The 17636-nt window shown below is 37.6% G+C and overlaps 1 protein-coding gene across 3 annotated transcripts in view; it reads left to right on the top strand.

Moving 5' to 3' along the window:
• Positions 1–17636, top strand: part of pdlim7 (PDZ and LIM domain 7) — a 127061-nt gene that overhangs the window by 94234 nt on the left and 15191 nt on the right. For all 3 annotated transcript variants that reach the window (XM_048543136.1, XM_059650721.1, XM_048543137.1), the window contains 2 exons: positions 4736–4815; positions 14202–14445. In XM_048543136.1, the coding sequence (XP_048399093.1) occupies positions 4736–4815; positions 14202–14445 (324 nt within the window). The remainder of the gene's footprint in view (positions 1–4735; positions 4816–14201; positions 14446–17636) is intronic.

Below are 17636 nucleotides of genomic sequence, written 5' to 3' on the forward strand. Positions count from 1 at the left end.
CCAATCCACCTAGACCGCACATCTTTGGACTGTGGGAGGAAACCCACGCAGACACGGGGAGAATGTGCAAACTCCACACAGACAGCCACCCGAGGCTGGAATCGAACCCGGGTCCCTGGTGCTGTGAGGCTGCAGTGCTAACCACTGAGCCACCGTGCCACCGGTTTTACCCCGTTCAGCATTAGGATGTAGACCTGCTCACCGAGATGGTGGGTTTGGGTGCATGTATTTCATCACCCTGCTGGGTGATGTTAGTGTGTCTCTGGTGAAACATCGATGTTTGGTTCCACTATGTAATTTATATGTGTCAGTTTTTTGGGGTGTTTCGTACCACCTCAGCTTTGTTTCTCAGTGGTTTGTACATAGGGTCTAATTCTGTGTGTTTGTTGATGGAGTTCTGGTTAGAATACCAGGCCTCCAGGAATTCCCCGGCATGTCTCTGTTTGACTTGTGTAAGCAACGATGTGATTGTGTTGTCCTAGTCGCATTTGTGTCCCTCCATTGTCAGTGTGTAGTGAGACATGTGAGAATTGCCAGAAACACTGGTTTTGGGTATGGGACCCTTTTACATTTGTCAGTAGCTTTTGCAGGGTTGTTGATTTGTGGGCTATCCTGATACCTAGGTGTCTGAGTTATCTTCTGGTCATCTCTGAAATGTCCTTTATGTCCAGTAGGGTGGTTTAGTGAGCCTGGTTGTGTGGTGTCTTCCACACAACAGGAAGACACAACACAACCAGACTCACTAATCACCCTACCGGACATCAAGGACATATCGGAGATGACTACATGACCACTCATACCCCTAGGTATCAGGGTAGCCCACAAATCAACAACCTCCCTACGAAAGCTACTGACAAATGTAAAAGGGTCCCATAGCCAAAACCAGCAAAACTGCGGTAACAAACAAAGCATACATGCAAGGACAGAGATAAACACTACACAGGCCGAACTGGAAGAAAATTGACAATACAGATACACGAACACAAACTAGCTGCCAAGAGACACACCAGTTCCCACTTGTCTCCCCACACAAAGACAAGGACAGACATGAATTTGATTGGTGCAACACATCGATAATTGCACAAGCCAAACAGAGACACGCTAGAGAATTCCTGGAGGCCTGGTATTCCAACAAGAACTCCATCAGCAAACACATTGAATTAGATCCTGTGTACACACTGCTGAGAAACAACTGGAAGTGATACCAAACACCCCAACAACCGAGGCATATAAATAACAAGTGAGACATAACACCGACACTTCACTGGAGATGCACTGACTATGTTACCTAGCAGGGTGAGAAAACATTTGCAACCAAACCCTCTGGCTCAGCGAGCAAGTCCACAAACTCATCCACAACTAGAGTTCCAAATCTTCTCAAACTGTTCAATATAATTAACAATTTTCTTAATATATACACCTGTGATAGGATAATGATTTGAGTAGTCCCAAAATCAGACTTCATTTGAGGATTGCAGCAATAATGTGTGTGATATGTTATGAAAGCAGACGATAGTTCTCGGACAAGCAATTAGATCCTGTGCAGACCAACTGGAGGAGGTATTCATCCACATCTTAAATCTCCCTCTCCCTGCTTCAGAAAACCACCATCATCCCAGCACTTAAATCATATGCAATGTGCCTTACTGACTGCCACCCAGTGGTTCCGACCTCCATAATCATGAAGTGTTTCAAGAGGGTGGTCATGGCCCACATCAGCTGTAGCCTGCCCAATAATTTGCCTACTGACATAACTGGTCCACAGCGGACACCATTCCCCTTGCCCTGCACTATTCCCTGGAACATCTGGACAACAAGGACACCTACATAGGACTCCTGCTCATCGACTGCAGCTCAACACTATTATCCCTTCCAGACTGACCTCAAAAACTTAGACCTGCTCAGCTCTGCCCTCTGCAAATGGATACTCAGCATTCTGACCCACTCACCTCAATCGTTGAAGATAGGCAACTTCACCTTCTCCACATTAACACTCAACACTGGAGCACCCTAAGGATGTGTCCTCTACCCCCTACTATATTCTCTGTACAACCGTGACTGTGTTGCCAAATTCTGAACGAACGCGATCTACAAGTTTGCTGATGACACCACAGTGGTAAGACAGATATCAAACAATGTCAAGCCAGAATACAGAAAGAAGGCTTGGTTATGTGATGTAATGAGAAAACCCCTCTCAAAGTTGGCAAAAGTAAAGAACTGATCATTTCCTTCAGAAAGAAAAGAGGAGAACACACTCTCATCTACATCAGTGGAACTGAGGTTGACTTGGTGGAGATAGTAAAGTTCCTAGGAGTAAAGATAACTGGCAGCCTGTACCTGGATGTCCAACGTAGGTACAATGGTCAAGAAGGCACAACAAGCCTCTTCTTCCTCAAGCAGCTCGGAAATTTGGCATGTCCATAAGGACTCTCACCAATTCTTTCAGATGCACCATTAAAAGCATATTGTCCCGGTACATAACTGCCCGATACAGCAACTGATCTGTCCAGGACCGAAAAAAAAACTACAGAAGGTTGTGTGTACAGCCCAGAACATCACAGAAACCAACCTTCCATTCGCAGACTCCATCTGCCACAGAAAGGCGGTCAACATAGTCAAAGACCTGTCACACCCCGGCAATGATTTCTTACAACCTCTTCTTCTGTAGGCAGAAGATACAAATGCCTGATGACACGCAGGTTCAGAAACAGCTTCTTCTCGGTCATTATTAGACGGATGAATGAACTCTCCTAACTGCAAATAATGCTGATCTTGATAATGTTGACCTTACATTGCGTTGTACAACACTGTATGCCACAACCTGTATGTATCTGTTTTTTTTCACCCTATAATTTGCATATCTTTGCTTACTACGATCTGCCTATACCGCTCGTAAACAAAGCTTTTCACTGTACTTTAGGTACACATGAGAATAAATAAATCAAATCAAATAATTTACTGTCCAATCACGTTTAACACTTGGCATAGCCTAATTAAGTGCACAGGAAATGTTAGTGTAAATGGATATTGGCAAAGTCTGTGTACAAACTGTAAATTTTCTGTTACATGAAATTCTACCTCATTAATATCAGGAAATGAACTGAATTATATTATACGCAGAAGACAGATGGCACTTCAATACTTCATTGGCAAGAGAACTTTGTGGAAAACAAAGTTTAGTGCTATGTCTGATGTATTTGCTGCATAAAGAAAATGTTTTCTGTCCATATGTACTTTTACTTGATCATGCATTCTGCTGTTGTGCAATTATTTGCTCCAGTTCTGTTAATATTCTATTCTCCATTTCCACAAGGTCTGAATAATTTACGTTGCTCCTTTGCGGGGAGAAAAGGAAATGTGGAAATTGAAAAAGAAATGGTTATGCAATTTGAAACGAAAAAGATACATGATGTCATTGATTTGGTATTGGTGTGGGCTTTCACTATTGTTTGCAGCTGAAACATTTTATAGATTTTTTTTATATGTTCAATCCCCCAGAAACTTGGAATAAATATACTGTCTGCCATGTACTTGCATATAAAGCAGTTGCAGATGTGTTTTTGGTTTGTGCTAAATTAGCTCATTTTAGCCAGATTGGAAGGGAGGTGCCATTATTTATTTCAGTTGACTGAGTTTACTGCTGAAAATAATTGATGTGGATTTATTTTTTTGTAATACCTAGTTACCACTAGGTCCCAGCTGGCAATCAGTAACACTGGCTTCAGGTGATGAGCCAAACAAAAATCGCAATAGGTTTGTGTGATTCCCAAATATGAATAGTTAGTTCTATTGCATATTACCTCTTTTTTCTACAAGAGGGTTTAGTTTTTGGTCCTTTTTTATTAGCTTTTTTTTTTCATCTTGCTTCAGAATCATTTCCCTGATTTCCTTTTGTTAAATTCTAAATTCTGTGTTAGCTTTTTTTTTGTTTTAATTTGACACTCTTGATGACATTTCTTTCCTGTTACTGGTGTAATTGAATATAATAGTGTTGCATAATACTAGAAATTTGCATTTTTTACAAAGTTGTTTTACTTGTAACAAGTATCACTACTTTATCGAGGCTGCATTTTAAATACATTAGTAGTCTTTGTTCTCACTTTTGCTACACTGCACATTCTTTTGTGCATGTTCCTGCTCCATTTTATAGGCTTTGTGTTTGGTGTTTCCATTATTTCCTGTCAGTATTTCAGAGGATACTATTCATGTTTTCGTTTTCTTGTCAGTTTCTTTACATTTTGTGCTTTCTCAGTCTTGCTTCAATGAAATTGCTATTACTTTTTTTTTTCTCGCTTGTATACACTCTGCTCAAGCATTTCACTCATATTTTTGTTTCTTTTCAGGTAGCCTAATTGAAATATCACCACAAAATTGCCATAATCTTGCTAAGTAAAGGAAACTTCCATTTATCTAGAAGTGCAGTGTTTAAGATTATACAACTTACCTCTATCACAGTAATCCACAGTTTTACTGATGTATGCTCATCTCAGTTGATGGTGTTATTATCAGTTGTTTGCACATTGACTGTATATGACCCTCTTCCAAACTGCAGGGATTCTGTAATTCTATGTTCCTCTTCAACCTTGAGGAAACTTACTGTCAGTTCATTGTTGTTGTATTGAACTTAAGTTTGTATGAATTTAATTGGCGCATCTACTTTCTTGGGCCAAAATAATTATGGATTTCAGAATTAAGTGATAAACGTCTTTGTTAATTTCATTTTTTGCCATTTTAGCCCTGAGAGAGGTGCTGCAGGGAGATCATTTGACCTAGCTTCTGCACTTGAGCCCAGCTCTGAGTCCTATGAAGATTCAGGTAAATCTTGCCTTTTTTGAGCTTTTACGTTTACGCTGGCCACTGCAAGGCAATTAATTTGAGATCATCATCTCAAATTGATGATGAAATCAGAATGCATTGCACTTTTTAAATTTTATTTATCATGTTGAAAATGCTTGTCACCATAAAATATCAAGAGCACACTAAATCTTTTAAGTAAAATAAGTGAGTACATTTCATTCTATTGCACTAATTTTGTGTTCCAGTATCAGATTGGGTCACACTTAAACTTACATGTTAATGGAAACATCCTAATGATTCGAGAACATTTCTAACCATATTCAGCTGGTCTTATAGCTTCAATGGAGAATTAAACAGTTCATATTTCATGTTGGTATTTCATTTAGAACAAGTAGGGGGCAGTTAGAGAGAGGGGATTTGGGCGGGGGGGGGGGGGAACTGAGGTAAAGGGGCATCATAGGAGTGAGAGGAACCAAGGAGGTTGGCAGGGGAAGTTGTATCTGAAGTTTGGGAATGTAAAATGATGACATCCGCAGTTGAAGAAACTATGTATATACTTGAAGGGCAGAGTGGGAACTGACTCTGATTTCTGCTTCCGTTTCATCAGCTTTAAGATTTGCAGTGGATGAGAAAAGCACAAAACCAAAAAAAAATCGAATTGAAATCACAGTAATAGATTCATTATAAGTATTTAGTCAAATGACATGGAATCAACAGTTACAGTCTGAGATTGTTGAATTTGATGGTGTATAAAGTCTCATGTTAAAAGATGAGGTGATCTTTCTGAAACTTGCATTGAGTTTCAGTGGAACGATGTTGAAGGCCAAGGTCAGACTGGGAAAGTTGATTTTTATTTTAAATGTAGAAGCCTTCTTACTGAACAAGTGGCTTCATATCACAAAATATTGGACTGTTTTGTAGACCTTTAAGTGACATCATTTTTCTGATTTGATTCTTTCCTCTAGGCTATTTTTAGACCTAAAAAACCTAAATACGTGGAAATAAATACAGCTAACAAAAGTCCTGAGCTCAGTTCTAGTGTTTCAAGGCACTGAATAAATTTGGAATTGGAATTACTTTGGAATTGGATTAGATTAGATTTCAGGATTTTGTTTAGTGATTTGGAAACACATTTTGGATGTTTCATTGTATTTGGTACACGAAAATGAGGAATTACAATGGAATTTGAAGTTGTCATCATGTAAGATATAGATATATCAATGTGCTACCTAATATTTAATAAGGTGAAGGGTAATGGAAGTATTAAAAATGGCCATTTTGCATTGGCAGATTGAATTTAATTCCAATGGACTAAGTTTTGAGTTTCTTTTTTCCTTACATGGAACAATTCCTGTTTTTTTTTTGAAGTTCAATGTTTTTGTTAAGGAATGGACTTATTCCCAACACTTGTCTGTTTGTTTGTTTGTTTGTTTTTGTTTCTATTTCAAGCAGCTTCACTCCTTACATTTTTAAAAGTGTTTGACTTGGCCTAACAAGTAAGTATGTATAATGAAACCGGGGATTGTTTTTCTTAACAATTTTTATTTAGGATTTCCAAGACAGAGCCTTCACCTGAGAGCCTTAATTGTAGCTTGCAAAGCCAAATGGTTTTTAATTAAAATATTAAATAAATAAATGATTAGTAGCAATCCTATACTTTTCAGTTTGGAAAATATATTAGCTGACTGAATATTAAGAACAAATTATACACAACTGGACTAATAAAGCCACAAGTATAATTACTTCCATGCAATTGTCTTATTAAGTATTTCTTTGTCAGTTTGAGAAGTCGTTGAAATTCTGTCCCAAGAGAATATAAATTTAAGAACTTCTGCCAACTAGTTTGCAGGAAGGTGGGTGGTGGGGGGGGGGGGTGCGGTTCTATAAGATTCCTCCATTGGTGTTCTCACCACATTCCTCCTTGTTCCCAACTTGCCCTCAGTTTTACATTTGGACAAAGCCTAAGCCACACATACTTCTGTCCCTTCACCACCTCACTTGAGCTACTCCTAGTGGCCAGTCACTTGAGGCTGGACGGGAAATAGGCCTTAACTCTGAGGTTAGCAGGATGAGTTCATTGGCTGCCCAGTGGGTATGAAATGAATACACAGTACAATAGGGGCAGTCCACCAAGTTCACTGCTATCAGGCAGGAAAGTGGCAGCCTCTTCTGGGGAATCCTACATGCTTATTGGGCACCTCCGGGATTGTACCTCCCCCTAATCCCTTTTGTCTAGACCTTCCTTCTTCTGTTTTCCCCCACTGACCAAGGTCTTCCCAAATGGACTGATCATAATCAATGCTTGGGCTTTGCGCAGGAAGGAGGCACGGCTCCTTTCAATGAAGTATTTTGTATATCAAGTGCCCACATTAAAATGGGTGCTCCCTCCCATCATGGCCTCTTTTCCCCCAAGATCCCCCCCCCCCCCCCACCGCCAATATCTGACTGACTGCTCCCCTCACTGTTATGAGATTCTCTACAATCTGATGTGAGATTCTTTGCAGTTGTGTGAATCTGGAGACTGCTTGTAATTCCAGTACTGGCCTCTACTGGTGCTTCTGAGACTATAGAGTTGTCATATATCCTGCCATATGAAAACTCTTCAGTTTCAGTCAGCCAACTTGCTGATTTAAATGTTGAAACCTTTAGAAGGTGAGCAAAGCTATTCACATCTAAATAAGTAGTTATATCTACAGGAACATGCAATCAAACACACTTAAACAAATCATAATCCATGTTCAGATTTGAATTGAGACTCATGGCTCTTCCTTCAAGTGGAATAATCTTTGCAATGTCAAGTTGAACTTTACGCCCACAGTAATTGAATTAAAATATCCTTTGCAGTTAACACTTTAAAACAGCAAGTCTTGTCATTCAATTAAATTTGATTCACTTTGCAGCAGAAATGTTGATATCTGATGAACATAGAGATATAAGTAGGCTGTTTAGCCCTTTGAAGCTGCTCTGCAATACGGAGAAAACATTGATCTGTCTCCTATCTCTAACCACCCTGCTTTGGCTCCATATCCCTAGATGTCATTAAATAGCAAATATTTATTGATGTTAGTTTTAAAGTTACTAATTGAGCTTTGAGTGATATGCCCACACTTTCAATATCCTCCTGCTTTCCCATTTCTCCCTTGAGTAGATCAACTCCAAACTTCAAGTTGTTTCCTTTTCTGAGATTTATTCACATAGAATTTTTTATTCCCTATCTATTCCTTTGAAAACCCAAAAAAAACCAAATCATTCTTTAACTTGCATATTCCTTGGAATATAAGCCTAGTTTATGAAATTTCCTCCTTGGAGGAAAGATAACAACATTCTGGCGTAGTCATTATACCCAGAACTGTGTGGTACTTGATATAGGATCTCAACAGGGTCTTGTATAGCTATAGCAAAACATCCTGCCCTGTAGCCTCTAAATATGAAAAACTAACATTCTGTTAGCTTCTGTTCATTTTTTCAACCGATACACTTCACTTTAATGAAAAGTGAACATAGACTCCTCAATACTTGTAGGATTCCACATCCTTTGCTTTCTACCACTTTTAAAAAAATACTTGGATGTATCCTTACAAAAACAAAATTCTCTGGATGTTGAGAATCTGAAATATAACAAAAACATAAATATTCAGCTGGTCTTGCAGCATGTGAGGGAGAGAAACAGAATTTCTCAAGGTGGAATCTTGTCATTTGGAGACAGCAAGAGATCTATGAATAAAAACCAAATTAGCTACAGTTGCTATAAATCAGGAACAAAACCAAAGTGTACTGGAAAAGCTCAGCAGGTCTGGCAGCATCTGTGAAGGAGAAAACAGTTGATGCTTCGGGTCTAGTGACCCTTCCTCAGAATTGTTGTTGCTGTTTGTTAGCAAGAGATCTGTGTTGCCCCTTTTCCGAAGGACCATTTAAACCACAAACCAATTAGGTATTTGTGAGGTAATGCCTGGTCTTGCCCTGAGACCGCAGGAAGTACAGGCAGTGGAGTCCCAAACTTGTTGAGTGACCATGTTCTGTTGGATGGGGAGTGAGTGAGGGTGATGCTTTTCCTACCTCCATGTTGCCATCAGACAGGTGGTTTCAAATCAGTAATTGTTTGTGGAAGATCATTAATCTGAAATATTAACTGTTTCCTTCTCATGCTTTTATTTTACTCCAAAATGAAGTAATTCCTCAAATGAATAATCTCTCAATTGGGACTGCACTAAAACCCTATAGGTTCCGTGACCGGGTAAAACTGTACTATCTGTTCCTCTTAGCGATGTGATGCTGCTACCTTGTATGACTTGCTGTCCCATCTGTATTTGTAATTATTGGCAAACATGAACTTGAAATGTTAACTCCTTCTGTCTCCGTGGATGCTGCCATATCTATTGAGTATTTTCACTACTTTAGGTTTTTATTTCAGATTTACAGCATGCACTTGTTCAGGTTATTTAAATTATTTCATATGGATTGTGAATATGTAAGATCCCTGTAAAGATTCTTGCAGGGCTGCAAGCACTTAACATTTACAGCCTTAATCCTTCTTGCTCCTTAATTCTAGCTATAAATTTGTCATTTGTTTCCTTTCACATGCGTCTTTTATTAATGTTGCAATAGTTTATTTTTAAACTTAATGCTATCTTCCTTACTCCATCGTTTCTATTGAATTTACAACTTTGAATATATTACTTCCAATTGTGTCCATTTTGCCTCCATGTCTCGTCCACTTATTTCTTTCAGGCACTAATTTATTCGGTTTTCATACTCTGTGCTTTAATGTATAAAATATCTATTTCGCAGGCTACTCGATCCTGTTCCTTTCCTCTGATGTCATTTTACTTGCACCTTTTTAACTTAACATGTTTTCTTTTTATTTGTCACTTCTGCTATTGTTTGGTTATTTTAGCATTCCTTTCACTTGATTCTAAATTTAAATTCTAATTTGCTGACTGTGACCTGAAATCTGCTTTTAGACGTTATAAAAATTGTGCCATGAATTTGGACTCCTCTTTCCCATACATTTCTATTGCTTGCTGGCCGCATCTGTTTGTTCTTAAATGCCGCTCTGTGTGTTTGAAGTAAGAAAATATTACTCTTCATTATTACCCTTGCAGTATATTTTAATATAGCATCGACCACTTGTCCACCCTCAAGAGAACCCTTCTCTTTTCTTCTGTGCCATTGACTCAATCATTATGCATAACACTTTGATTCTACTGGCCCAACACCCAAGCATTTATCATTCTAAAAACATTGAGGCATGTCTTTCTGACAATCTTTGGAATTTCCAAATATGGTTGCAGCAAGTGCTAATTATTCTCTGATTATTGAATGCTTAAGTGGTATTTTTACTCTGATCCCCTCCTTCCTTTCAATAGCTTTTCATGGTGTCTTGGCCTGCATTGTGACTGCCATCTCTGTAGCCTTCCTCATTACCTTGAGTAGTATCATGGACACTTTACTCATTGGATAGGACCAATGTCTTTGTGATTATCCCAAGTACACTATTTGGTTCTCCCACCTTACTTAATGGCAGGCATACTATCCCCTTCTAGCATTTGTGTTTTCATCTAAAGTGTGATTAAGACCTGCTGAGACATTTCTTGCACATGGCAGTCTTGCTGTCAAAAACCCGATTTGCCTATGCCACTGTTTTCTAATTCTCAATACGTTTACTGGTAGTGGTTTAGTTTTAGACAGTACGATATTATTTGAGTGTAAAATCATGTTTACTATGTGAATTTGTCTTCATTTTATTTCAAATAAGATTGGAAAGATGCACTCTGTCACATCACACTACTTCATTGTCACAATGCGCACATATCATTCTCATTCATGGAGCATCACAAAAATAATTATATAAATTTAATATATTAATAAATTGTATGTGAATTAACAAAAAATAATTAATTAAATCTGCATTAGCTAAGTAAAGGTTGCTAAAAGTGAAGGGGTTCACATTGCATTAAATAAAATTTTGGTGGGTATAAATCAAACTTTGCGTATAAATAATATTTAGGAGTTAATGGGATACAAAATCAAAGGAAATTTTGAAAATATAATCACCTAATAATTTTAAATTGCTGCAGACATTTGTATTATTAATACATTTGAGTTCTGACCCTGAAGGATTGAGCAAATTTGGCTTTTTGATGTTGGTATTTAGTTGTGTTAGCTTGCAGGGGTGTATGACATGAGCTCAGCCTTTACCCCATTTTGAAAAATTCTTCAAGTAGCCAATGTGGAAGCTTCTGGAGCATTTGCTGTAGTGATTGTAATGACATCAGCCAGATAGACCCATAGAATGTGGGTTTTGATTGGAGTTATTAATCTGGTCCAATCAGGAAGCCCTGGTTGACAGATATAAACAGGAGTGTCAGAGGATCTGCTCACTTAGAGCCTGCTGTGTGAAAGCTGGATCAGTATCAAGGTCTTTCCACATATAAATAAAGGTTCACTTGGTGACAGGATACTGGCCTCTGTTAACAATTCCTGAATATACTGTTTCTGAGAAGATTCTAGTAACAATGTATGTGTTTGTGTTTCTGTGTTTGGAAGGTCACCAGACTGAAAGCCTTTTGGAACGTTTGATATCTTCTCCTTTTCCTCTGATAAGTAACAAGTATCTGGTTGATTTAAATTCCTAAGGTTAACCTTAGCAAGGAAAGATTATTTAAAATCATTTAGTTGATCTGTATGAATACATAAAACTGTGAAACTATTTGGAAGAATAAATATTCATATTTCCATATTTCAAATTGTTTGTTAATTATCTTTGCAACTTTGTTCAAGTTTTATTTTATAATTTAAAAAGATGTATTGGTTTAAGAAACAAGATTGATCGATCTTTTTATTTGTAAAACTAACAGCTGAAATATATATCAGTGATAATGGGAACTGCAGATGCTGGAGAATCCAAGATAATAAAATGTGAGGCTGGATGAACACAGCAGGCCCAACAAGTGAAGGTTCTAGGCCCGAAACGTCAGCTTTTATGCTCCTGAGATGCTGCTGGGCCTGCTGTGTTCATCCAGCCTCACATTTTATTAGCTGAAATATATAATTGGCCATATCAATGAAACATTTACTTACACAGAAGGGGATGTGGTGGTTTATTGGTAATGTCACTGGAAGTGATTTATTCAAGTGTTTCAGGTCATGGGCTCAAATGTCATTGTGGCAGGAAAAAAAAACTGGGCCATCGGTGACAATTATTGTAACAACCCAGCTGGTTTACTAATGCCCTTTTTAGGGAGGGAAGTGTGCTGCCCTGATCTGATCTGGTCTATGAGTGTCTCCAGACACATACACGTTGTTGACTGTTGACTGCTGTCAGATCAAGAAGTGATCCAGACCTGACTGATGGATGTGGAAACAGTTCAACTGGTTTTATCTGATCTTAAAGTCCAACCTTATGCAAAATTCAGAAACTTTGTTTAAAGTTGAAGCTAGTGATAACTAGCTGTTTATTCTCACAAGTCATCTTTCACTCAGTTGAATGAGTTATATGAGATTATAAGGTGTAAAGCTGGATAAACACAGCAAGCCAAGCAGCATCAGAGGAGCAGGAAAGCTGACCCTTCTGAAGAAGGGTGTCGGCCCGCAACCTCAGCCTTCCTGCTCCTCTGATGCTGCTTGGCCTGCTGTGCTCATCCAGCTCTACACCTTGTAATGTCAGATTCTCCAGCAGCTGCAATTCCTACTATCTCTGAATGATTGATTTATATCCCAGGTTGGGCAGCTATTGCAGTTTGTATTAAAAAACAATGATTTATTTGGGGAAAAAGAAACCATTTTATGATAATTGGACTAAATTTTAAGATTTTTTTTACCAGGTGCTTCATTTATTTGATGGAAACATTTGTTCATTTACTGACAGTTTATTAACATGTTATATAATTATACCTTAGTACTTCACATGTTGGCAATGTTTAGCAACACTCCCTACTAAGCCACTCACTCATCTACGCTTTTCCAGGTAGCCTCCTTAGAATTCCAGAAGCACACTGTTAAAACTGTCAATTTCCTGTCCCATTAATTAATACCTGGTCAGGGAGCCACTTACATTTGATTGCTAACTGTTCCTTTGCAGCTTTTGTAAAGTGAGAAAATTAAGGCTACTTTAGGTTGATACTCTGACACGTTTTGGTGTGCTTGTTTAGTTGCTGTCTTCCTGTAACATCTAAGTCTATAGATTCAAGCCCCACTGCAAAGACAGTTGAGCTATTTCGGTGCAGTACTGAGACTACACTAGCTCAGGGAGGTGTCATCTTTCTGGAAAGATGTTAAATCAAAGCCCTGCTTGCTTTATAAGGGGGACATAATTCCGTCCAATAGCACTATTTTGAAGTAAATTTATTCCCAGTGTTTCGAGTAATCTTTATTCCTCAATCAATATCACAAAAATACTTTGCCAAAGATAACATTGCTGTCTATGACAGCTTGATATGCACAATTTGTCAGCTGCATTTCATTGATTGCAATGGTGACTGCAATTCAAACTACTCTTCCAAAGTGCCTCTATTGGCTGTAAAGCTTTTCTGGAACATTGACTTTGCGAAAGATACTGTGTAGATGCAAGTTTTTCTTGTTATTACTGGGCTGTAGCTGACCAGAGAATGTCCACTTCCCCAGACTGCTTTCCTTCGCTTTGTTACAGCTCAATGGTTCAGGGACAAAGATATACAAGCCTGATCTCTCTACCACCAATGTTTGTGAAATTGGTTAAGTCAATTAATTCCTTCCTACAGAAATCAGAGTCTCTAATGATACAATTGAGGATACAGTCTTCAAATTGGGTTTGACATGTCTTATTTTTATAAAAAATAAAGATGCAATGTTTGCAAATATCAGGGCTTTTACTGTGTCTCCTTATCTCGAACATGAGAAATGCTGGTGCTATGTTTTTGTTTCATTACTTTAATCTTATCTATGATGCCATCCTGAAGATTTCTCCAAAGATCTTATTGGCAAGAGTAAGGATCCAGTAGCTGAGCAGCCTTGACGTCAAGTCTGTGCTTGACTTTAGTGAAGGAGGCAGATTAACCTTATTTAAAACTTTCAAGATCTTTAATTACTGTGAATCAAAGAAATTATGGACTTTGGTCACTGTGAAAAGGGAGACCTCTTGTATGATGTATAGGATTGAAGGTTTAGTGCTCTTGGTGCTGCCCTGATGACAAGATTGCAACTTTCTTTATCGTCCATCTCAGAAATAGATGAATGAAAATTTCATATTTTTGAGATATATTACACCGATTAAGTAATTGTACTTAGATACAATTTGCAATGGCAATGAACACCTATATTTGAACATAACATACACTTAGGTAGAAGGCAATCCTTTTAAAAAGGTCCAGATGAAAAATACAGGTAAAATAACATCAATCCATGAAGTTAATACTTTCTTTTTCCAGAGAAGGATATGCCAAGAGCACCCACCCGTTCTTCTGTTCCGAGTTGCAGACCACCTTGGGTGGTTGACACTTCCTTTGCAGAGAAGTATGCACCAGACAAAACTACCACCGTAATGACTAAATTCACTCAACCTGCTCAGCCAACTCCTCAGCAAAATCGAAACTCTATTGTCCAGGCAGCACAGCAAACACCTGATGGGACTAACAGAACTCCAGTGTGTGCCCACTGTAACAAGGTTATCAAGTGAGTAAAGAATGCATGAGAGTTATTCTTTATGCATGGTACATAGAATTGACTCATGTAAAATATCATAACAAATAGAAACTTTATGTTCACAATTGTCAATCTTGACTAGTCAGTTATCATACTTTGCTAGCTAACCTAGTGAGTTTGCAACAGCAGGTCAATAAACAAGATTTTTTTGTTGCTATTCTTGTATTTCTCTTATATCCTTCTCTTAGTTTTTATCCATTCCATTTTTCATTTCAGCTTTGCCCGTTTTCTACTCCTTCACTTTTCATGGGGGCTTCATCTCTGTTTCTCTTTTCCTGTCTATTTCTTTTTGCCTTTATCACCTTTTCCTATTCTCCTTTTCATGCCAAAATCAAAAGGAGAGAAAATATTTTCTTCCATCACTCCCAATAATAGAAGACAAAGGGATTCTGCTTGCTTTTTCAAAATGCACAGTATGCAGCTCAGATATAAGATTATATTCTTATTTTACTTGAATTAGATGAGAAACATGTGCTGGTAAACATTTGGGTTGTGGTTTTGTAATTAGGATGATGGATTCATCGGGCCAATGCTCAGACTCGCTTGTTTGGCCACAAAATAGAGAGGAAGTTTGTTTTATCGTTCAAATGGCATTGCTTAAATTAGAATATAGGTATAGGAAAAGTTTTACAGATAACTTGACCTCTGCTACCTCACGGGGGATGGGAAATTTTGTGAGGCTGCAGCTGAATGTTGGGAGGAAAGTTGTGATGTAAGGAAATGTTGGTGGATTATGGTGTCGCAGCAAATATGGGAATAATACCACAAAAGCAATGCTTCTTTCTAACATTTAACTGTGTTGTTTGCATTTTGAGTTTGTGATCTTCAAGTGGGGGAAAAAAACTTACTCTCTCTCTCTGAAGCGTGTCCATTTATTTTCCACAAAAGTTTCCTACCTCCTTTCAAAATTGAAATAGTGTTTCCAGTTTAGTTAAGTGTTTTAATTTTTTGTTAAAATAATATTTTTTAAATTGACATGTTTTAGACACTCCATGAAAGGAAAATGCCAGCTCTGTTGATTGATATATGCATGAATTAAATGAGGAAATGATTTAAGCAATGCAATAAAAAGGGTACTCTATTGACTCCATAATCACTGCATAAAAATAATTCTTTGTGATATGGTAAATCTCCACTGATTCTTTACATCAAAGTAATCTAAATGGATAAAATGTTCTTCAAACAAATGGTTAAGCAATGATCTGAATTTGGAATTTTCATTCCTGTGTCCAACCCCTGCTTGAGCTCTTTGAACACCTTCATACCTGTAATCCCAGAAATATCTTATAAATCATATTCAGACCTCCTTTTTATTTTTAAATTTTAAATGCACCATCACTGGCAGCTATGCCTGCAGCTGCCTGGATCCTAAACTCTGGAACTTTCTGACCTAAACCTCTTAACGTCCCAACCCTCACTTTCCACATTTAAAGCATCCATTAATGCATACCTTCATGACCACGCTTTTGGTCATCTGTTTGATTTTCCTCATGTGGCTTGCTGTCATATTCCATTACGTAAAAGTTATACTTACTGTTATAAACATAGCATTCTATTTTATTGTTTGTATAAAACATGTGACTATGATTTCACAGGGATCATATTTCCTTTTCAAAAAACAGTTATACACACAAGATTTTTAGAATCTTAAAATAATGCACTATTAGTTGCCGTGTTATGGTTTTAATGTGTTTGTTAACCAATGTTGTCGTTATGAACATAGTTTCTTCTGTAGTTTTAAAGCATTGAGGTCAATGCGTGTTTTTTTTAATGTTATCATTAACCTCCACAACTCTGACATGAGATAAATCATAGGAACAAACCAAGGGGTAAGAATGGCAGACAGGCATGATGAGTACTTGAGCCAAGATTTCCTGAGCTTTTTTGGGATATGCTCAATATAGAATGAAAAAAAAATGTTAAAGGAACTTAACCTTGCAAAGTAGAACAGCTGTGCAGAACTGCAGCTTTAAAAATAGTCGCAGTGCATACAGGAAAGTTTTAGTTCCACTGCTGCAGTTTGATTGGACTTATTAAATATGTATGAAATAATTGTTTGACATGTTCAATAGTTTTATTCTTTTTAATAAATTCATTCAAGTTTTAAAACTCTTAAAATTTGTATTGATCAGTGATTACAAAATAGCACTTCAGTTTATAACATTCATTCCTTTATAAATGTAGTTACAGTGAATTTGTATCATAACAGCATAATCATCTCACCAATTTGGTCTACAGACCTTTATAATAATTTAATTAAATGATTATAATATCATTCTTCAACTCTGATAAAGTTTGAGTTTCAAGCTTTAGTTGCTATGGGAGAAACTCAATAAATAAAACAAGATCACAGCCAAGTGATTTGAAATTTGGTTGAGGAGAATAAAAAATAACTGGTGACAATTAGCTGAAAAAAAACACCAAATCAATGTATTGAAATGCTTGTTTTCCAAAATAAAAGCAGAAAACTAAGATAGGTCGATAATGCTATAAGAAATCAAACTCTGCAGTTTTCAAATCGACATACAATGTGGCCATGCTAGAATGAAGTAGGCTCTGCTTCGATTAACAACTGTGTTATTCAAATGCCCTCCATGAGGCTGCTGAAGTTTCTTAACATTCTAATGTCTACGGCTGTTCAAACTCCTTAACCTGTTCCTATTAGTATTCCGGCAACGGTCTTGGCTAAATTTTCTCTAAACACTGGAAATATTAAAATCAGAATATTCAGTTCCTGCCACAAACTCTGCATCTTTGCTTCTACTTCCCACCAGCAGAGTCATCAATGTCTCAAGTGGAGCTAAACTGCTTGCAGTCTTGACATCCTACTAGATCTATTTCTATCCCTGTGACATTCCACGTCTTCAGATGAAACCCTCATCTGTTTGTTTGTGATGATGTGGTTATTTGAATGTTCTCCTGATTCTTCAACGTTCTCAAAACACATATTTTTATCTAAACACTCATGTTTGACTCCTATCCTGCATCAAGTTTCAGTGTCAACATCCCTGCACAGCTGAGATTTTTTGCAAATGTGAAATTCTCATTCGTGACTTTATTGCTCCCTTAAATTCTAAGTCCCACCTATCAGTTTTTGATCTCTTTGACTTGTGATTTGTGCATCCCCCAACACATTGCTCACTGATAACCCGCTGCATCAC

This window comes from Stegostoma tigrinum, chromosome 13 (genome assembly GCF_030684315.1).
Source record: "Stegostoma tigrinum isolate sSteTig4 chromosome 13, sSteTig4.hap1, whole genome shotgun sequence".
NCBI lineage: Eukaryota > Metazoa > Chordata > Chondrichthyes > Orectolobiformes > Stegostomatidae > Stegostoma > Stegostoma tigrinum.